Here is a 23,555-nt window from a genome sequence, read left to right on the forward strand (position 1 = left end):
CTGCCTTAAGCGATTACTTATGGTTTTGTTATTAATAGGTTTTGTAGGATGGGTAAGGTAATGGATGCTTATGGTTTTCTTAGGAAAATGGAGGAGAGGAATTGTAAGCCTAATGTGGTTGCGTATAATATAGTTATTAATGGGTTTGTTGAGGTAGTTATGGGTGAGGCACTTAAGTTGTTTGGAGAAATGAGGGATAAAAATGTATTCCCTAATGTCACCACTTACAGTTCTATTATTCATGGGTATTTTATCGGAGGTTATATGGATGATGCTATTAGCATTTTCCGTGAAATGATGGAGCAGAGAGTTCCGCCAAACGTGATAACATATAACACGTTGATGCATGCTCTTTGCAAAGAAGGGAGGGTTGTGGAAGCACATGGAATGCTATTTGTGATGATTCGGAGTGGTGAGGTTCCTGATGCGCATTCGTACAATATATTGATGGATGGCTATTGCTTGGGCGAACGAGTGGATGATGCACTGAAGCTCTTTGATTTAATGGTTTCTAAGCGGATTAAGGTGAATGTTATCAGTTACAATGCTTTGATTAATGGATATTGTAGAAGTAGAAGAGTAGATGAGGTAGTGGTTCTATTTAAAAAAATGCAATGCAAGGGGTTGAAACCTACAGTTGTTAATTACACTACGTTGTTGGGTGGGCTAGGGAAAGTTGGTAGAGCTTAATATGTTCAAGAGCTCTTTGAAGAAATGCTGGGCAAAGGAATATCTCCAGAGCATTGGCAAGCAGCCAGTAAATTTGTTAATTAAATGGTGGATAGAAGAATTCCACCTGATGTTGTGACATTGAACATATTGATTAATGGTTTATGCAAAGCAGGAAAACCTGACGACGAACATGAACTATTAGAAACTATGATTCAAAGAGGTATTGAGCCTAACAAGGTGACATATAACACACTGGTACATGGATATCATTTGGCGGGGAAAGTGGATACTGCTCTGAAGCTCATTGATTCAATGGTGGCTAAAGGTTTTCAGCATAATGATGTGAGTTCGTTGTTCTTTTCATGGCTTACTTTGACCCTTGGCAGATTTAGTATAATGCCTCTATGGCTTCACTCTTTTGTCATCAGGAGCGGATCAAAATGTTTATCAACTCTTATTTTTATTTTTGTTCTTTGTTGTGTCATTCAGTTCACTTTACATCTTTTGGTCTACTTATTTGTTTTATTCGGGCAGACATTGTGGCCCCTTATCGGTTTGCAATATCAGATATCAACCATAACTTCTACTCTTGCTTCCATCCAAGATTGTGATACTCGGAGCCTTCATTAGGGTACAACTGATGAATATACCTATGATGAAGTATATGCTAAAATGTGTATTGTTGAGAGCTAGAGATTAGTTTTATCTTTTTTAAAATTCTAGAAATGAAGTATTTAAAATAAGTATTTTTTTTCTCCCATCTATTCCTCTCTGCTGCAGGTTGAATGCTGGCTTAATAATCTTTGTGAAGAGTTGAGCCGAGCAATTGATCGACTTGGATCAAAACAACAGGGTCGCTCACACACTTACACTCAATGCTAGAGTATACAAGGTGTATATGTTATTTCTTTCTTTTATACCCTTTCTTCAAAAGAAAAGTTAAGTACACATCAGTTCATAACTATACTAAATTGATGTTATTTAGTAGACCAATGATTCAGATTCATTCAAGAAATTTCCTTCCAAATCTTGCCCGTTAAGGTATGGAACTGCAAAGATTCAAGAAGATGCATTGAAACTGTTTAATTTTGGGCTACGTGAGTTCTTAGGTTCATACAGAGCCGAGACCTCTGGAAATCAAAACAATAAGTGGGGAGTAACAAGTCTTTCTGTTACTGCAGGTAAAATATTAGCTACACCACCATCAAATGGTATCATCTCAAGCTTCTCATCTCCTTTAAGGCTTTAAATTGAAGTGTTGGACCGAACTGCAATAACATTTCTTCCAAGGGTAAAGAAGGTTACGCTGTTTCAAATATCCTTAGTCAAAATTTTGTCAAAATAGTATGTATGGATGACTACATCAAAGCTCATTTGCAACCGAAAATTGTGCCAAGCATGTTTGTTTAGTGATGGATGCAAATTGTGATTATAAATCTAATCATATAAAAGGTCAATAGGAAATCTTGGTTTTTATGCTGTTGTTAATTAGTGAGAACTTACTTTCAAAGGAGAGCATAGAACATTTGAAAGAAGTGGTGCTTCCATCAGAAAGAGTTCAGTGCTTGGTATCGAAAGATATGGAAGATCTCCTAAGGATTGCTGCTACTGACAAGAGGTGTGTATTAGAAAATTTTCATTTCATTTTCTTTTCTTTTTGTATGTGAGTCCAGTTGCATAATTATCTATATTTTCCTTACCCTTTTCTAAAAGATTCAATTTCTTATTTGCATTACATATAAACAGGGAAGAATTGAAAATATTTTCAGGTGAAGTTGTCCGTTTTGGGAACCGGTGAAAAGCCCCTCAGTGACATCGTTATTTTGAGAAGTACCTAAACTATATGCTTTAATTCATATTGTTTGAAAATGGGGTATCCTTTGCGGCGACTTTTTAATTTATCAAATGGATGTATGTTGATCTAATTATAGTAGTTACACTAACACTTAGAATCTGTTTTCAGAGTATTTCCAAGGATCGGTATCTAATAGATATCCCACGAAGCATAAACGTAAAGCAAGTGCTAAGTCTCTTACTGAGGGGTTATCCCAACCTGCAATCTCTGCACATACGTATACAGGTACCACTATAGCATAACAACTTATTCGTGAGTAAAACACGTGTGCCTATAGATAATTATCTAACTCATGAACTGTTCATAGGGACAATATCCGATGTAGAAAGTGCATAACATTGAAGGATATGGGCAACCAGAAGAACTTTATGATGAAGATATATTGGAGCACCTCACGAAAGTCAAAATGGATATACACAAATGAAGTGAGATGGAACTAGACGTTGTTACATACTTGCTAGAGAATGCAGGCTTTCTGTCAAAAATGAATATCGATTGCAAATGCTGCCGTGGAAGAGATTATGATATAAAGAGCATATGCAATTTAGAAAGAAGTTGATGAGATCCTGTTTCAGTTTAGGCAGCCAAATAAGGAATGTCTTCTAGAAAGTGACCTAACTAAGCCTATTGTGATATTGTTCGACTTTTTTAAGCAATAGAATTCTTGGTTCATGAAGTTCATAGTTTGGGGAGATGTACAGTTTGGGTGTTCTGCTTCTCAGCTTCTGCAGGTGGCAGAGATTAAGATTCTTTTGCTTGCTTTATGCGTTCTGCAGGAACAACTTCTATGTTTCAGATGCTGGATGTAACGGATCCTAATGCATGCCAATGGTGTTTGTAATTGACAGTGTCCTAGCTTATGATGTTGGTGCTAATGAGAAGCTTTAGTATGAACTTAACTTCGGAAATTAATTAAATGTAACGGAATCAACGTTTTGCATCTAGATTGTTGGTTATTTCTTCTAAATATAATTGTAAACTGTGATTGCAGCATTGCAATATGCTTCAATGTTTTTTTTTTATTGGTAAGCCTCTTTTATTGCTTAAATTGTTATAACCACTGCTGGAGATAAACAACATGATCGTTTGCCAAATGCCACCGAACCTTTGTGCATAAGCGGTGATAATGGAAGTGGCATCTGTATGGAGTAAAAAAGATGGCATGTGTATGGAGTAAAAAGATTGGCGCTATAATAAGATTCATGCATTGCCCGTCTCTGAAACTGAACATCTCTATACAGGGAGTGGCAATAAGTCAATTAAGGCATCGTCACTGTGGGTAATGCCAATTGATAATGCTTATCAGCATATCATTTAGACTTTCTAGAAATAGGAAACTGAAAATAGCTATATATAACAGGTCTAATGCAGTTTAAATGCATAATTTACTCAGAAATCTACTACCAAATCACACCGTCTTTATCATAATGTACACAAAGAGATAAAACTAAACGTAAACATTACAATGTGATCAACATAAGCTAGAAAATAATTTATCTGACTGAAACACACAATCTTGCAAAGTATCAAGACATTACAATTCAAACCGAAAAAAACAGCCATACAATCACCAAAAAACTAACACCATAACTTTTTAAAACAAACAAAACATCAGTAGGTCTTTCTTAAAAATATCCACAGCTAGCCCTTCAGCCTTCGACTTTCCTATCCATTTCTGTGTTCGCAACAGCGACACATTTGTCTTCCCTATCCTTACTCTGACATTTTACTCCTAATGCAGGTTAACTACTAAACCTGTCAAAACAAACATAAAATATTCAATTCAGCCAAAACAAAAATTAGGATAAAAAAAAAAAAAAAAAAAAAAACAAGTAGGTGATATAAAGGGAACAACCTCTTCATCAGATTCATCCAAATCAATATACTTCGTAAGAACTTCAACCAAATATTCCATACAGTTCAAGAAACTTAATCCTTCAAAGTTTTCCCTATAATACGTGCATAAATTATCCGCTTCATTATTTACCCAAAACATCTTTATAGCATACGAATGAACACCAACACTTCACAAAACAAAAAAAAATATTAATAATAAAAAACATCAAATTAATAACATTATAAGTAAATAAATTACAAATAAAATAAATAAATAAAACTTACTCATCTAATGTGTTCCTCATCCTTAGAACCGACTGATGAGTTTCACTATTCACGTAAACATTAGATTGACCACGGTGTATACAACACCTCTTATGCTTGATTTTTTTAATGAGATATTCAAAAAAACCAAAAACAGTAATGCACTCATAATTATATCGAGCATACGATTTTGCGGACCATTTGTCTTTTGGAGAACAAAAAAAATTACGAAATTTACAAGAACAATCTCTACAAAACATTAAAAAAATAAATAATAATAAAAAATAAAAAAATAAAAAATAATAAAAAAATAAAAAAATTAGTAATCATAATAAAAATAAACATTTAAACATAAAACAAAAATAACTCAACTTACACTTCCATTTTGATCAAATTGCAAGAAAACCTAAAAAATAAAAATAGTACATTCAATATATCATGTATCAACATAAACACATACATTTAGTTTAGGATTCTAGAAAATGTTTTATGATGTTCATACATAAATATTCTGACACACACACAGCATACCTTCAAATATACAAGTATAGGCATGTAGTAACAACTTACATATAGTTTTTTGAGAAATAAAACAAAACAATAAAAAAACGAACTTTACCAAAAAAAATAAAAGAAAACCCTAGCTCCATTCAAGAACAGTACCTGAAAGAGATCGAGTTCTTTGGTTAAGGATATACTGACGAGAAGAATAGAAGATAGAGGAAATCGGAAGAGAGACTCCCAACAATATTTGCATCAGACGACTAATGGGTTATCTAATGGGCTTTTCTTGGGTTTTTTTGAAAAATAAACAATGAGGTCCAAACAATTTAAAAAGTTCAACAAATTAATGGACTATAGGCCCCATAATTTGCAGACTTTGGGCTTTTCACATTGTTCATACATTTTTTGGGCTGGATACGCTATTCGTTTTTACTATAAACTATTGTGCAAATTTATACATGAACACAAATTTCTTAATAAATAATACTCTGACCAAGGACACGACTATGGACCAAAGTTTGGGCTTTAATAAAATACATACATAATTAAAAGACTTTGGGCTTTTGACATTCTTTGCACATTTTTTTAACTGGATACGCTATTCGTTATTACTAGAAACTCCAGTGCAAGTTTATACATGGACAAAAAGTTATTAATAAATAATATTCTGACCAAACACGACTATGGGCCAAAGTCTGGGCTTTTGTAAAATACATACCTAATTATAAGACTTTGCGCTTTTAACGTTTTTGTACATTTTTTTAACTCGATACACATAAACTACACATGCATTGATAAATAATAGCAGATAAATAATAGTTTGGGCTTTTAACGTTCTTTGTACATTTTGGGCTTTTGTAAAATACATACCTAATTAGATTAACGTTTTAGTATGTAACTGCAAGTTTCACTTCAAGAAACAGTACGATAGGGAATACACGTATACTATTTAGAAAATTCCAAGTAGAAAACTCTTCGAGTTAAGGTATTGCTTGAATGTCCAAGGTTCAACATATGCAAAAAGTAAGCATCCAGCATCAACTATGGCATTTCTTTGGGCTTACACTTGCAAAGATGCAATCACATTTTTTCTTCATACTTTACAACTTCAATTTGATACACCTAATTAGAAGACTTTGGGCTTTTAAAATTCTTTGTACATTTTTTTAACTGAATACGCCGTTCATTTTCACTATAAACTACACATACGTTGATAAATAATACCAGATAAATAATAGTTCAATTAATACAAATTTTTCTTTCCAATTCGTTGATTCTTCTTCCATCACAACTTAACGTTTCAGTATGTAAGTGCAAGTTTACACATGAACTAAAAGTTCTTAATGGCTTTCATAAAATTGATTCAAGTATGTAAGTGCAAGTTTCACTTCAAGAAACAATAAAATAGGGAATACATGTATACTATTTATCTATTACCTTCCAATCTCCACCCATTTGTTTGCATACTTAACGTTTCAGTATGTAAGTGCAAGTTTACACATGAACTAAAAGTTCTTAATGGCTTTCATAAAATACATACATATTTAAAAAAATTATTCAACCATATATTGGATTATCAAGGTAGCAGCCCGACCATAGGTCGGGCTTAATGGCTAGTTATTGATAATTATGCAATGTTTTGTTCAAATTGAACACGATCATTTGAACAAGACAACTGAAATAAATAAGCAAAAACAATTTAAATAAGAATCATACATCAAATTAAATTACCATATATGTGTAGGTTAACATTTAAAATGAGATACCAGTAACCAAATTAAACAGGCGTGACTTGGGCAATTTCTAGTTAAGTAAACGGAAAAATACGGTCTGAAAAAGTATAAAGAGGGTGTACCATGTATGACTACAAAAGTTACATCTGACAGAACAAATATTATTTGGAATCTAGGAATCTTCATAGGGCAAATGAAAAGGCTTTCCCAATAGAGTACTCTTCCGAATAACCAAATTTGTTCGTCTTTTATCTTACTTCTTTAGCTGATGGTCCCCCCACTGAATTGCTTGAATCTCTTTATTGCCTCTCACTTTTCTGGCAAAGTGTTTTTAACGTGGATTTTCACTATATTCTATACTCATCTTACAGTCATCTATGATGACAGGTACAGCTCTAATGCCACCTATTTAGTCATGCACAAATTTTATATGGTCGAAAAAATTCAGGTGTGATGAACGGTAAAATAAAGCTTATGATAAGCATTGAAGACAATCATTGATGGTACTTCATGCATAGAAAGAAATAGTTTTTTGGTGAATGTTGATTTGCTGTATCAATTCAAAACAGAGAAATGAGTTAAACTCTTTCAAAAACTATTTTAGTGTAAAAAAAGAAATTAGATAGATGATGATAAACTGGAAATCGGAATAAGCTAGAAATCAACAGGAAAGATAAGAGGCTGAAGAGAGACCAAATTCTTATTATCGATTTCAAAATTTGAAGGTGTTTTTTGTTTTTTGTAACTTAAAACTAGAAGATATTTATATATCTCTATCTATCTAATAAAAGGGAATAGTGTTGGCTACTCAAACGCAACTCTAACTTTTGGATCTAACTTATGAGGTCATTTCCAATGAGGGTGTAAAATTACACCTCCACACAGGCTCGACCAAGGTGTCATTACGATTTTATAATTATAATTGTAAGTTATTGTATAACCCATAAATATCCACTCTCTATTGTGTTCCAATGGATAAGTGTAAAAAAGTTCAATTTTAAACTTGAATGACACTTGAACACTTCAAGTGTCATCCGAATTAAAAAAATTCAAATTATGACTTTAGAAATAGATAGGGACGACACTCAAAGTGACGTCCGAACATTTTTTTTATATTCAAACGTGTGTTCAAGTGTCACCCGGGCTATTTATCAACTGATAGCAAGATGAGGATTCTCCACCCCTTCTATCAACTAATAATCTATTACCTACGGTTTAGCACCTTTATTGGATACAGTTTTTTGACACATGGGGTGTAAACTTTCCACTCCATACGGTTTACACCCCCCATTGGAGATGTTCTGACATGGCGGATCTAAAGGCTTATAGAGTGTGGACAAGCTAATACTAGGCAACAAGAGTAGTGGATCATTATTAAAGTCAACCGAGGATGTTAGATTTTTTGGTAGGCGATTGGGGTTTTTTAACTAAGCTTCTGCTGGGCGGGCTTTAGTTGGGCTTTCCAGTGTCGTACGACACAAGCTATATATTAGTATATATATCTAATAAAATGGGTCGATGTGGGGCCCATAGGGCCCCATCCGGTGGCTAATATTTCAAGTTGTAACACGACACTTTTAAGTGAGCTCAAATAGTGTGATAGTTAGCTAAAGATTGCTGGGTGCCACTAGATCAGACTTACAAGTCAACAAAGGATGTTGGGTTTGGGCCTCTGGAGAAAAAGTTTAAAAGGTTTGGGCCTTGACTATTCATCGCCAAGCTATAGGCACGGGCAACCCTATATAATAAGAGCACTTTCTTCAGTCTTCAGAGATGTATAGTCTTATGAGAGGATATTGACCTTTGATCAAGATCTTACCGTCCAATACACACGCACCCTTTGGTATGAGTGGCCCAGATTTGCTAGCACACCATACGACCTGCGCACCATAGATTTAGCCATATAATAATATGTATATTGGGAATAAATTATAGACAAATGAGGACATAATTATTGGGGGTGGCCAAAAACAACTCGCACTACCTGTACAATCTCTTCAATATTGGTGATAGAAATTTCATGAAATATTCTACAAATATTGTTATACAATCCAAAATATTAGCATTATAGATTTACATCCCTAGTACAAGATTTTGGAATTTTTGAAATTCAGACAACTCCAATAAACGAATCCCGACTAGTTTCTGGATATATTCCGAATATATTTTGAAATGTGCAATTTTTTAACTCTTGACAAATAATTTTGAATTGTTCAAAAACCGAAATATTCAGAGGAATTCTTAGATTCCGTTTGAAATCACGAACTATTATGTCTAGGGGAGGCTTTGAGGATTTGGGAGCCAAATCTCCACAAGCGGTTCCCTATACGATGGATTTAACAAAAATAATTAATTAATCTTGCAAAATATATTCGAGGATAAGGTGGTTTAGATGAATGGAGAGACGTTTGAATGCACAGAGACACTAATAGTGTAGTAATTTTCTGGAAGATGGGGACCTAATTTGGGGTCAAACTTTGGGTGCCTGTGCTCAAGGCCGCCCCTGAGTCACGGACCAATCATGCCAATCCTTAATTAGTTGAATTGCCTTTTGTAGTCCACAAACCAATCTAACACCACTTGTAATTCATAAACCAATCTAAACCAGCAAAGACAAATGAAGAAAAAAAATTCATTTGAATCAAAATATATATAGCAATAGACATCCACACCAAAGAGTCAGATATATTTAAGTAATGGAGTACTTACAAGCAAAGAAACTTTGGAGAGCGAATTGGATATGTAGTTAGTAAGCAGTCAAAACAAGTTGCAGGGATTATTTTCATGAGAGATAGCATCTGCCATAGTTCGATCTATTCTATATGGCCGTAAAGCTCTTAAGATAGGAATGCAGGTGTCATCTCTCCTGAAAACAAACTCCTGACTTTGGCTTGAGATTTTTTCCTCCAACGCAACTCTTTCTTCCCTTAAGATTCTCAAATCCCCCAGTTGTGTTTAGTCCAGATAAAAGATGCACGTATGTCTTAGTGTGGAACATATTTATACGTGGAGCTGCCAAGGTGCTATCTTTGGCAATTTTCTGATTAAAAAAATCCCCACATCGTAATTTAATTCTAACATTGGCTAAATACCAAACTTTGAATTACTTTTTAAATAGATGTATGTATAAGTAAATTACTAAAGTCAGCTTCCTTTCCCTCTCTAGCTCTTTTTATAATTAACTGTGGGAAACTACTTATAATCTTCGTCAATAACCAAAACAATAATTGGTCTCTTTAAAGGAAATGGTAATCGAACTTTCTAAGTCATCCATAATGTGAATCTTTGATCAAATGATTTCAATTGAAGTCTCTTCCTAACTTCCCTCTTTTAAGAATCATAAGTAATAAGAAAATGGTCTCCTTGCTTTGAACAATTTAAGTCAATGTCATGTGAATTTGAGAATAAAATGACAGGAATTGAAGTCTTTTATATAAATTACCTCTTGGAAAATTCTGAAGTCCAAAGTCCGAACTAGTGGGAATGTGGATCAAAGACTAGTCTTTAGTTGGTACAGCTTTAGTCTTTAGTCTTTAGTCCGCCCTTTTGCTTGATATATGTGAATACAGTGGTATGTGGAGGCCAGGTAGGGCGTAGGCTCCCCTTGAATATGTGACCAAAAAAAAAAAAAATAGTACTTGTTTAGGCCTACAGTGCTATTTTGTTGGTTTTTTTTTTTTTTTTTTTTTTTTTTTTAATGCAAATCATACTATATTATATATATTTAGCAAAAAGTTACACAAATAGGGGTAAGCAGCCAGATTCTAAGATACACCCTGGGAGATCAGATTGTCCTAACTGCTGATATGCCCACGCAGCTGATGAGTCTGCATCACCATTCGAGCTCCTACTGATCCATCTAAAAGCAAAAGAGCTGAGCTCAGATCCTAAACTGAAAATATGGTTTTTTATACATTCCCATTGCCATCTACAAGAGCTGCCTTGTAAAGCTCCAATCACTTCAGCATTGTCCCCTTGTACCACATAATGGTGTCCTCCAAGATGTCTTGCCAAAGCAACATACTTCCGCCAAATTTTTGACTTCGCTACCTTCGCCTGCCTTCCGAGGCCTTGAATCTCCTAACAAAAGTGACCCAACAATAGCACCCTCATCTTTGTCGAACTGCAATAGCCCCGACTCGGCCCACCCATTTTGCCTGTGGAAGGATGCATCAAATCTAATGAGTATACTATCATTAGGTATGTAGGGAAAGACAGTATCCAAATATATTTCATCATAAACTGAAACAGGGTTAGAGTGAGGATATTCTTCTCTATATGCCAGATAACACTTCTCTGCCAGCATGCAACTTTCTCTGACCAGCCTTTCACAGTTGGCCTTTCTATTCTCAAATTTCAAGTAATTCCTGGCTTGCCAAATCTTTTGAATCAGGATAACAATCCGGGTTCCAGCCAGCCTAAGCTCTTCATCAGGACTACAGCACCAAGCCAAGAAGAGGTCTAGCCTCTCTCTTATGGAAGTCTGTTGCTCCTTATGCATTCTCAACCCAACCTGAGATCCAAACCATACTGTCCTTACCCATTCACAGGTGAAGAACAAATGTTCTGCAGATTCCATCTCTTTGAAGCAGAAGGGGCAGGAGAAGTCCCCTTATTTTTCTCCTTTGCTAGGACATCACCGTAGGTAGGATGCGCATATAAAGCTTCGGAGGAACATTTTATGTATGTAGGTGGGAGAGGAGCCTTCCATATATGTTTAAGAGTGAGGTGGTTCTGACTAGAACTTTGTCCCATCTCTTGTTTAGGCTTAAGAAAATTGTTGCGGACTTAAGCGTTATGTTACCACCTCTCTGCCCCTGTCCCCATTTCATCTTGTGCGTACTATTACCTTCGTGTCTTATTTTAATATCGGAACCTTTTCAGCAGATGAAGTGATTAAGATGAAGACTAAGTTTAGTCTCATCCCATCCACTTTTATATCGGTAAAACAGATCTGAGACCACACTGAATCCAAGGTGGGTGCTACCACCCCAATTCCTCCGGCGTCTTTGGGTTTGCTATTTGCCGGTCTGACCAAGGGTCCTTTTAATTTGAGATAGAGTTCCCATTGCCAATAGCCCAAATCGGACCCCCACTTATTTCATTAAAAAAGTTCTATGGATCCCTTTCCGAGAAGTAGGATGCTTTGTGCGGGGTTTTTAACATCACCAATCCATTGTTTACCATATATGCTAACGAGTCCTAGTCCATGTAGGAATTTTGTAGGTCCAGAGTGACTTTCCATGGCAATTTAGCCAACATGGCTACATTCATGTCCCTAGCCTTTCTCGGGCCTAAACCCCCAACATCTTTTGGGGTGACATATGTGTTCCCATCCAATGGTGTGGACACTTTGAGATTGTTCCTTTCCTACCCACTGAAGTCTCTACATGCCTTGTCAATCTTAGTGCAAGTAGAGGCAATAGCACATAGGTTGACATGGCATATGGGGGTAGATTGAACCACGGCTTGGATGAGAGTAGTCGCTTTGCTTGGGGCCGGGACCTTTGCTCTCCATCCCTTGATCTTATTTTGGATCTTGTCTACTAAGTAATCAAAGTCCTCCGACTTCTTTCTTGATAGCATGATTGGCACACCAAGATACTGAGTTCTTTAGGGGCAAAGTTCCTAACTTTCCGAATCTTTTAAGTCCGAACTTTTTGCCTATAAGTTACATTCCTCTTGAAGAAAAATATTGGATTTTTCAAAGTTAACTTTTGGCGGATGCCTCACAATACCCATCAAGAATTCTCTTGAGGTTTCCTGACTCTACCACATTTGCCTTAGTAAAGAGGATGAGGTCATCTGCATATAGCAGGTGAGATAAGGCAGGGTAGTTCCTTTTGATCTTAATGCCATGCAGCTCCTCTTCCTGCTCAGCCTTTGCAATCATTCTAGACAGAGCCTCAGAGGCAATGATGAACAAATATGGAGATAAAGGGTCTCCTTGCCTCACTCCTCTTTCAGGGACAAACCTCTCCAGAGGGGACCTATTTAGCATAACTTGGAAAGAAACAGTGGAGACACACTGCTGAATCATTTGTCTCCATTTCATGTTAAACCCCAACTTCTCAAAAATGCTATCAATGAAGGTCCACTCAACCCTATCATAGGCCTTTGCCATATCCACCTTAAGGGCAATCCAACCCTCATTTTTTGATTTCATGTTTTTCATATTGTGGAAAACCTCACAAGCTAGCCCCACATTATCCCCAATACTTCTGCCTTTAATGAAAGCCCCTTGGAATGGGGAGACAATTTTATTAATCAAACATTTAAGTCTGTTGGCAAGAATCTTGGAGATAATCTTGTATCCAAAGTTGCACAAGCTAATGGGTCTAAACTTGGAAGCATGGTCAGGATTAGCAATTTTAGGAATCAGGGTTATGTGAGTCTCATTCAAACTAGGATTCAGACTCCCTTGGTGGAAAAAGTCCTTTACAAGGCCAATCACAGCAGGCCCTATGATGTCCCAGCATTTTTGGTAAAAGATGCCTTGAAAGCCATCAGGCCCTGGGGATTTATACCCCCATCTTTTTAACCACTGCCCATATCTCCTTACTAGTTGGGATGGCAGTAATGATCTCATTTTCTCTGGCAGTGATGCAAGGATGAAATAAGTTCAAAATCTCATAATTTCTGTGAGGGTGGTCAGAGGTGAAGATCCCCTGGAAATATTGATTCAGGGAAGCCCCCACCTCAGTCCTACCCTCCTGCCAATCTCCTTCATTGTTTCTAATCTTCTCTATAGTGTTTTTTCTCCTCCTGAAAATGGTGGAGAGGTGGAAGAACTTAGTGTTTCTAGCCCCATCCTTAAGCCATGATTGAGATGACTTCTGTTTCCAGAAGTCCTCTTCTTTGTCATATGATTCCAGCAACTCATCCTTAAGCCCTTTGGCCTTGTTGTAGTTACTAATGCTAAAGGGTTTACTTAACACAGCATCAAGTTTAGCTTGTGTGGCCTTGATATTTGTAAAAATATTACCAAAAACATGCTTATTCCACAGAGCCAGATCCTTTGTTGTTTTCTCCATCTTTTTTATGAAGTTACTATCAGGTAACTCATGAGAGATCGAGTTCCAAGCCTTTTCAATGGTTTCCATACAAGTTTCATGTTTCAACCACATATCAAAGAATTTAAAAGGTCTGGGAAGTTTCTCCTTTTTTTTTCCAGGTTGATGAACAAAGAGACATGGTCAGAGGTGGCATTAGCCCAGGTTCTAATCTGAGCATTAGGAAAGGAGGCCCGACCATCTCCGGTGTAGCGAGCTCATCCGACCTTTCGAATATGATCATTAGGTTTTCTATTGTTGCTCCAGGTGTATTTGGGGCCTTTAAACCCCAAATCCACAAGACCAAGCTCATTTATGAAACTATTAAACTCCTGCATACTCTTAGTAAGTCTACTTCTCCCACCTATCTTTTCATCTAAACTTGATATGGCATTGAAATCCCCAAAAAGGCACCAAGGGCCAGGGATTAAGGGAGCAACATCCTTCAACTCAGACCACACTTTATTTCTATTATGGGCTATAGGATCCCTATACACAAAGGTGAAAAACCAAGGATCATTGTGAAAATAATTTGAGAGCTTACCTGTCACTTGGTTGCGAGAGGACCCTAGAATTTCCAGTTCCACTTCTTCCTTCCACAAAATGGCGAGCCCACCACTAAGTCCTTGAGCTGGAACCGCAAAAAAATTACTAAACTTGAGTTTCTTACTTAACTTACCTATCCCTTCCTGACTTGCCTTTGTTTCAGCCAAACAAACAATATCCACACTAAACTTCCCAATTAGGTCCTTTATTTGTTGAACTGCCGTGGTGGTACCAATACCTCGGCAATTCCAGGCGTGGATCGTCATGGATACCAAGGGCGGTTGTGAAGGGACGACTACCATGAACCCGGAGGGTTGTTGGTGATGCAGACCATTTGTTGTCTTCCCCATTTTTGACCTCATCTTTTCTGGACTTGTTCAGAGCTCTCTTCCTGACCATTTTCCTTACTTGTTTCCCCTGGATCTTTCCCATTGCTTCCTTCGTACTTGATTAATTTAACAACTGTGGAATCATCCATAGCCAAAGGGACTGGCTGGCCATCAGAGACTTCACTTTCATATTCAAAATCCACCATGTCCTGAGCTGCAGTATTGATGACATCTTGTTCTGGATGTGCATCATCTATCTCAATGTCTGCCTCCCAATCCTTAGATTCTTCTGTTTCCTCATCCTCCTCCGATACATTTTCCGAACTTTCTGAGTCATTTGAGGATGGTTCTGATGATGTAGCCATACTATCACCCCCTTCTCCTCCTCCCATTCCTTGCGATTCGTCAGACCCACTTGAAACAAGAATGATGTTTGCCTCAGTTGGGATCAGTAGATGTCCTTCTCCCCTTCTTCTCATCTCATCAGCATCCCTTTTAGCCTTCTTTGAATGTTGAGCCACCCCTCTTATACTTCTTCTTAGCCACCCCCTTTCCCTTTCATCTGCCATGTTCCCACTACCAGCTGAATCCAAGCGCCTCTTCCTTTTATCACTTGTAGTGACCCTCTCCGCTATGTATCCCTCACCAGCCTCAGTTCCTGATCCCTTTATGTTATCATGATATGAACCTTTTTCCTTCGTTTTAGGACCTCGAGATACCATAGTTTTAAACCTTTTGCCACGCATGGCCTTGCTTTGAAACTGAAACCCAGTTGATTGATTCGGTATATTTGGCAGCGCCGCATTATCTGTCTGGATTTTCTCGAGGCTAGAGACATTTGCCTTGGAACCAGCTAAGATTAGGTTTGTGGAGCCGATAACCCTATATTCTTCACTCCTCGTGATAAGACCCTTACATGGATCTTCTCTGTTCATCTGCGCCCCAACCAAATCCTTTTCTTGTCGGTCCGTCCAAGATGCCAACCAGGTGTTTTGTGGGCTCCCTATTTCCTCTCTCTGGCCCATATATCGATCCCTATCATGGTCCAGATCGGTTGGGCTTACCTCTACTACTGGATCTCAAGTTTTTCTTAAAATTTTCTCAGAGTCCAAGTTTCTACCCGACTCTCTGTCCAGCCCATCTCTGGCTTTATACCCTTGCTTGGGTCCGTACCCATAGTTCCTTGCTGGGCCTCCATAATCATTTTCCACATAGGTTTGAAATCTTGCCACTCTGTTTATAACCGTTGGAGTAGTCGTTACCTGATGCTCAGACCTGTTGTCTTCCTCTGACTCACGACCCTTGCTCCTGCTGCCATCTGACTCTCTGACCAAATTTTGTCGCCACCTCTCCTGCCTCGCTCGGATATGGTACCCCTTTCCTCCTTGAGCTGGTGGAACCGGCGTCTCCTCGTATCGGAGTTTGTTGGGGACTCCTACTATGGTGATGGTCTGCTTGCCGGTGTATGCAATGCCATTGAAGAACTTGTTTGCTTTTATTTGACTTGAGAATAAAGGCTTGATGTCTTTTGGTGAACCCCCAAGTCTAGATAACTCATATCTATGCTGGGCTCTAATCCGGCAGCTATATTGATCATGGCCTATGACCCCACAAAAGTAGCAAAAAATCTCCAGCTTTTCATATTTGAACCTTATCTCCATCGTCTCACCTGTTTCCAGCTTTATCGTTAAATCCTTTAGGAGTCTTTCCCTTATATCCATTTCCACCCTGACCCTAGCTACAGGTTGGCTAAACGCAGGGGGGCATGATATGTCTGCTTCCCAGACTGTTCCAATATTTTCCCCTATCTTCCCCACATTTGCTTTATTGATTCTCATCTTTGGTAGATCCCAGATTTGGACCTAGAATTTTACATAATCGAAGTTATATTCCTCCAATTTCTGTGTTCCTGCCCATTCCTTTATAGAGAGTATGTGCCCATGAACAAACCATGGACCCTGTTCCATCACATGTGCCCTTTCCTTTGCTTCCTCAAAGGTAAATCGGACATGTTCTCGTCCATCGACTCGGACCACCTTGCTTTCTCCGTTTGCCACATCCGGTGTACTTCCTCACTTAGCTCCTCCAAGTCAATCGTCTGACCTCCATATAATTTCCCAATCAGAGTTAGATTCCCATTTATTTGTTCCTCTAAGTTTAGACACTCCAGTTCTACCACCCTCTGTTTCTTGCTAAAGAACAAGTTATACATTTCTTTCTGGAGCTCGTCTATAGATCCTTGTGTTCCTGTTATCGCTTCCATATCTAAACCGACCATCTCCTTCCGGAGCTACCTCAAAAATACCAACCTGCGTTCTAGAGAAAAGGCTATGCACAGGCCCTAGATTCCAGGTTAAGGGTTATGTAGCATATTAGAGATTTGAAAAGATAGTTTGATAGGAAATTTGTTTGGAGAGAGAGAGTTTTAATGGAGTCTCTGTTTTCGCCCACAGGATAGGCTTTATGTGAACTATTTTGTTGGTCAATACTAAAGTTTTTGCCTTCTCAGATGCATAGTTATTTTACTTACCATGTATTCTCAGTGTATATTGCTCCACAATAGGGAAAAAAAAAAAACAAGTACTTGTTTAGGTGTTCCGCAGTGTACTAAGCACTAGGCCCCCCTCGAGACAATTCCTGTGGCTCTGCCACTGTGTGAATATGTGATGCCACTGCCCTCTTTAATTTACTTTTGAGATATGTTTTGCGAATCTGAATTGTGATTACGAAATATGTTTGTGGACAAACAACTATTTACTGTCCACCAAACAGCAGTTAGTGATTGGTGGAGTGCTGCCCAAAAAAATTGTTAACCAATAAAAAACTAATGTTTGTCTACAAATTCGGACTCTTATGATTATTTTGGTTACATTTGCTTGACCATTTATTTATTTATTTATTTTTATTATTATTATTATTTTTTTTAAAGACCATTGCTTTTTTACCTATTTGAGTCCCTATGCAAAATATTTAAACTCCAAAAAGAAAAAGACACATGTTTCACGAGGGAATTTTCATATGTCCGTATACTAGATACCCGTACCATGTTGCATGTGACTGTAATAATGTATTTCTTTGCATTCTTTTGTTTTCAGTGGTCCAGTGGAGGGTACCAGGACCATTAACACATAATTCATGATTGCAAACGGAATATTGGAATTCTGCAAGATATTTCGGTTTTACAAAAAATCGAGACGGAATCAGAACAAAATATTTCAATATGTACCACCAGTGGCAGTTTTGGTAAATATTTGGAAAACCGATGAAAAATAACAAAATTGCTCCGAAATCATATTAAAACCGAACTTTCCGGCGAAAATAGCATTACCACCACCGAAACACTGTGATTTAAGTATTTTGATAAATTTTAACAACCTATATTTATAAACTAGAAACTAGACTCGTGCATACGCACTGACTCTTTTAAAAACTTGTTCAACAATCATAACTATACATATAAAAATTTTCTAACAAATCATGATTCATATTGCCGTCACTAACTTATTTTAATTTTCTAACAGATTATTTTAATCAAGTCTTAAAAACCCATTTTAATTTCTCAACAAATTATTTTAATTAAGTTTTAAGAACCTATTTTTTAATTGAAGAGGGATCCCGTTTAGAAGTGTGATTCCAGTTTCAATTAGAAGTACTAGATTTTTATTTTTCATTCGATAGGGGAGGAATTCTCATTATAGTAAGAGAAGGATTCCCGTTTTAATTAGAAGTGCTAGAATTTCTTTTTTCAATATATAGAAGAGGAATTTCCATTTTTATAGGAATTAATGACGTGAAATTTTAATAGAGCTAGAAAAATACTCCTATATTTACTTATGAAAAATAATCAATGAGGAAGAAAAAGATAATCGAAGAAGAATAAAGAGAAGGAAAAGACATCCAAAATCATCTCCAACATATTTCCTATTGAAATCATCCACCACCATTTTCTTCTATGTTTTCTTCATGGTGGCTTTGCAAATTCCATGGTGGTATAGCCTCCAATCCACAAACCACAATTGCTGTTTTGTTTAAAAAAAACTCTAATCTCTTAACTTAAGTTAATGTCGATGGGGCTTCGTGTGGTAATCCTGGCCCTTCGGGATATGGTGTGTGCTTTAGAAATTATGAATGTGTGTTCCTAGCGTGTCTTTGCAGGAATATTGGTCATCAGACGAATTTCATAGCTAAATGTTTAGCAATTCTAGAGGCGGTGGAGTATGCTATTAAGAGAAATTGGAGGAAGGTATGGGTGGAGTCAGACTCGACATCTGCGGTTAATGCTTTTGGAATTTCAAGTGTACCTTGGTGTATAAAGCAGAGATGGCAGAGATGCATAAATCTTTTAGACTACTGCAAATTGACTCCAGTTTGGAGAGAAGCCAATTTCACAGCAGGTCAATTGGCAAAGTACTCGGTCAATTTGCAAGACAATGATCAAGTTATTTTTATTGTAAAACCCCCATGGATAACCAAATGGGAGGTTCTAGAATATGTTTATTACTAGTTAATGCCCGTGCCTTCGGCACGGATTCCATAAAGAAACATTATTGATAATGTGATTTAAAATTCCACATACATTGACCATTTCTAGAGAAATGTAAGGGAAACAAAAAAATGATAAGCAGGCCAACTTGATGAGTAAGTCCAATTAATGCGCGCCAAAAAAGAAAAAAATGATTCAATGGTGTAGATTAAGTCACTCTGATCATTTTCCTACCAAATTAATTGAAACCATTTTGAAGTAGGATAGTAATGTCTAGCATTTTGAAGGGGGAAATGTATGATACAAAATGATTCGAAAACGTAATAATAACTAAATTATTCATGTAGGAATTGTGGTAAGCGACTATCGGAGTGGTGTTAACTTTGTGATGTACAACAACTTAATCTATATCGTCCCCACAGTTCAAATATCATTAAATATTTGCCTTTTTTTAGGGTTTTCTCCAATGGTGAGTTTTGGTTTTAGGTGCGACTTGTAGATGTAGTAATAAAGATATAGAAAAGTTTTATGCTTTGAGGTGCTTTGAGTAGTATAAATTAGAAATCTGTCTTCATAAGATGTTGTGGTTGTCTTGTTTGTAATTCTATCGGTGTTTGACAGACTATCCATTTCTGCAAAAAAAATAATAATAAATAAAATAAATGAATAAATAAGGAATATTAATTATAGTGGAAGCAACATAGTTACATAGGGAAATTATGTATACAATATACAAATGAATGATTTATCAGGTTGAGGTCAAACAAAAAAAGCAACTAAATATTGTACAAACCTGACTATTGTTATTAAGTATGGTATGAATTATAAGAATTAAGAAAAAATATATATATTGAGTAATGTTCTTTAAATTGATAAGGTATCTATAATTGTGTGCAAAATGTATGATAAGAAGGAAAAAAAGACATAAGAAAATGGAAAACCATGGCTTTGTTAGGATGAAGAAAGTTTTGAATTGATTGTGTTGGGATTGTGATGAAATGCATCTAATTTATGCACAACAGTACATAAAATAAAAGTTAGATTGAAGGGAAGATGTTTTACAGTAGCAGGAAAAAAAATTTAATAGAGAACCATACCTTTTAAACCAATTCACTTGATTTTTGTGGACCATGCGATTTATATAGGTGGACAAAGCGTAACGTTATAATTAAAAGTGTAACCCCATGTCAAATGAGTTACTATTACCATAAGTACAAATGAGTTTCATTATAATGAAGAATTATAACAACTTGAAGGGTTGGTTTTGGAAGGTGGAGTATTGTTTTGTTGCAGAATGCCTTGAAGAAGCGATAAGCTTGAAAGTGAAAACCCCTATGTATTTAACTTGATGAGTCAATTTGGTAGCCGTGACTATTCGTTTTGTTTATGGTAAAAGACAGTTCAATAAATTTAAGGGCCAACAATAAAATTTTGAAGACATCCTGAATTTTTAAAGTTGTAATAACATGTTCGACTGGTGGGACAATACTGTATGTAGTGGTTCTTTGTTGGTGAGGGGATAAAGTAGCGTATGATATGAAAGGCTAGAAGAATAAATTAGCGAAACTCATATGCACATCAAAGTAAAGTACACACATAAATGGTACCCTTCGCCTAGAAATATTTAGGCAATCATCATTCATTCCCGTGTTCAAGTTAAAGGAATAACGCCAACACCAGATTCAAAACAGAAAGTTTTAAACACACAGAAAACTGTAAATGTAGACGACTCGAGCAAATAGTAAATTGAAAAGCAGACGACGCAAGCAAAATGAGTTCCAATTTCGAAGCACGAAATCCCAAACCGTGAAGTAGGAAGGAAATGACAGGATTGTGTAGTTGCCTAGCACACATGTCCTGCATCATGGAGAAGACAGTCATGTGATTTTATGATGATTCATTTTTAAATGATAAACCAAAAAAAACTTTACTGGATTGGACCAAAGGGTTGAATAAGTATTGACCCACTACTGAACCCTTGATTTTTTTGCTTGGTGGAGTTCAAATTCCATATCTTGGCTTGAAACCTCTTTTCTAGTTACTGCATCTTCTAAATCGGTGCTTCCATTTTTTTTGTCCTGTATTTAACCACAATAAGTTTAATGAAGGTGAAACAATACTGTTTTTTAAATAAAGGGAACAGAAGTATACCTCATCAAGCACTTCTTTTGTAAGTGTGTCATCAACATCCACAGTAGCTGGGGAAATTTTGTAGATAACAAAAGATTGGTTTTCTTTCGTATTCTAATTGAAATAATTGATTTTCACTTGGAAGATGTACTCTCTTCCAGCAACTTGTTGCAATGCATCCTGAATGATTTGTGGGCTATTTTTCTGAATTTTGAAGCATTTTTTGTTTTAAATTGGTGAGAAGAATGTTTTTTAGTGTCTAAAAGCAAAAATTGTGATATGAAAAGTTATAGGGTGTTGCCTTCTTGTAGGAGTCCACCAATTATTTAACTGACTTTTGAATTAGGTATTCAGCTTCTCGATCAAATGTAACAAATTGAGTAACCCCTGACGAATCTTCCACATCCATTCTTAGCATGTACTTGTACACCCCAAATAAAATATTTAAAAAATTTATCTTGCAAAAGGAAAAATTTGATAAGGGATTAATGATTGACCTCTCATTGTGGCTTCTGATTTCAAGGTTACAGTCTGGACAAACACGCTCAACAACCTTCTTGTTGCAGTTCTTGTTGCTGCATGAAGTATAATACCAATTCATGTCGAAGGCACAATGAAATATCCTTTTACTTGTCATTGTGAACTTTCTTCAAACACCTTGTGATCAACCCACACTTAGGCTTGGGCCTCAAGAGGAAGTTTTTTATTCACCTGTCATTGAGACCTTTCTTCAAACAACTTGCGCTCAAACTAATAGCTCTCTATGACATGTTCTTTTCTTATATTTCTCACTCGTTTAGTTTTCACTCAGAGACTCCACCAGCACATCTCAGTTCTCTCACTCTCTATGTCTCTCAAAAATTAAATTTTAAGCTTTGTAATAGGTTGGGCCTAAGGCCCATAGCAACACCAAAAATGTTCGCAACAGACACACCATATTCTTGGGAGGCAAGGGTCATCAAGTGACCTAAGAAATGAGATGCATTTTTCCAGCATATAGAATTACATACTGTAATTTACCGCTCTCCCCGAAAAAGTCTACCTGAATGTTGACTCTAAGAGCTTTAAAATCCTCTTCAAATGCAGATTGTAAAAGCTTTGTGTAATAATTATCTATTTCAAAAGAAACCATCTCCTCATGACAAAGCAGTGTGCAGTGTTCTACAAAATACAATCAGGTGGATGTACTGCAACGACACATTGTTTTAGATCCCATTGTGCAAGCCTCCTTAAACATTACATATATTACTCCAAGCAAAATTGAACATGAATATTACAGCAGTGTTCATAATAAAACCCAAAAGTCAAACTAATAGCAAACTCAAATCTAACACTAACTCATTCTTCTTTAAATATAGCTACGACCATATGCATTACCGCGTCAGCGCAATCTATTCAGCCACCCCAGAATCAATTATCTTGCATCTTCAATAAGCAGCACATTAAACCGGCTACACCTTGGCCAAAAACCCTGCAATTATGCAAAAACATATATCTACTTCAGTCACCAATAGTCCTACCGGAATTGAATCTCGATTTATATTCGAATCAAACACATCTTTTAGTTCTTATTAACACTGTGGCACATGCCAAGTGGCTAGAACTGAATGCACGACTAAAATGGAATTGAATGCACTAAGGTTTGATTGGGTTTGCCGTCTTACCGTCATAGCTGGTCAATCTCCAAAACAAATTGTCACGTATCATAAAACTCGTCTCCTGAATAGTGTATTAATGGCAATTAATTTTGCTTTGTTTATTTCATCGAGTAATAGAAGACCTGAAGAGAAACCCTGAAATTGGACACTATTAAGAAGAGAACACAATTGATAAATTGTGTCATACCTTTGTAAACGGCTATGCTTTTCATGTTGCACCTTTTTCTTTCCCTTTGTTCGTTACTTAACTTGTTTGAAGAGATAGATACAATATAAGTACCCAAGATGACCATTGTCGTTAATACAATGCACAAAAAACATTTTTTAATAAAACACAGTCATCATCAATAATATATATTAAAGGAAAAAACGACAATCCATACGGTTTCATGCATTTGTTGTACAAATTTCAAGAGAAGAAGAGATTCAACTGCACAAACAAATTGCATACTCAATCGAGATGAGTTAATAACTAATATAAATCCGTTCAATA

At 36.5% G+C, this 23,555-nt stretch overlaps 1 protein-coding gene and 1 long non-coding RNA gene across 3 annotated transcripts; both read right to left on the reverse strand.

Annotated features, from left to right (window-relative positions):
- Window positions 1-3,893: 3,893 nt before the first annotated feature.
- LOC147522909 (uncharacterized) lies at window positions 3,894-9,832 on the reverse strand. Of its 2 annotated transcripts, XR_015215134.1 has the most exons (4): window positions 9,574-9,832; window positions 4,649-5,290; window positions 4,383-4,551; window positions 3,894-4,282 (listed from the first exon to the last, which is right to left on the reverse strand). It is a non-coding gene; the product is annotated as an uncharacterized LOC147522909 (long non-coding RNA). The 2 variants fall into 2 exon arrangements; XR_015215136.1 differs by lacking the exon at window positions 4,649-5,290.
- Window positions 9,833-14,134: 4,302 nt separating this feature from the next.
- On the reverse strand, window positions 14,135-14,812 carry LOC147522910 (uncharacterized). The gene has a single exon (XM_086568933.1). The coding sequence runs from the start codon at window positions 14,810-14,812 to the stop codon at window positions 14,135-14,137; it is 678 nt and encodes a 225-aa protein (XP_086425059.1).
- Window positions 14,813-23,555: the final 8,743 nt, after the last annotated feature.

Source organism: Coptis chinensis, chromosome 1 (genome assembly GCF_015680905.1).
Source record: "Coptis chinensis isolate HL-2020 chromosome 1, ASM1568090v1, whole genome shotgun sequence".
In the NCBI taxonomy this organism is placed as follows: Eukaryota; Viridiplantae; Streptophyta; class Magnoliopsida; order Ranunculales; family Ranunculaceae; genus Coptis; species Coptis chinensis.

Bases quoted from the DNA above. Each gene is read 5' to 3' on its own strand.
- LOC147522910 (XM_086568933.1), bottom strand. From the start codon at position 14,812: ATGGGGAAGACAACAAATGGTCTGCATCACCAACAACCCTCCGGGTTC.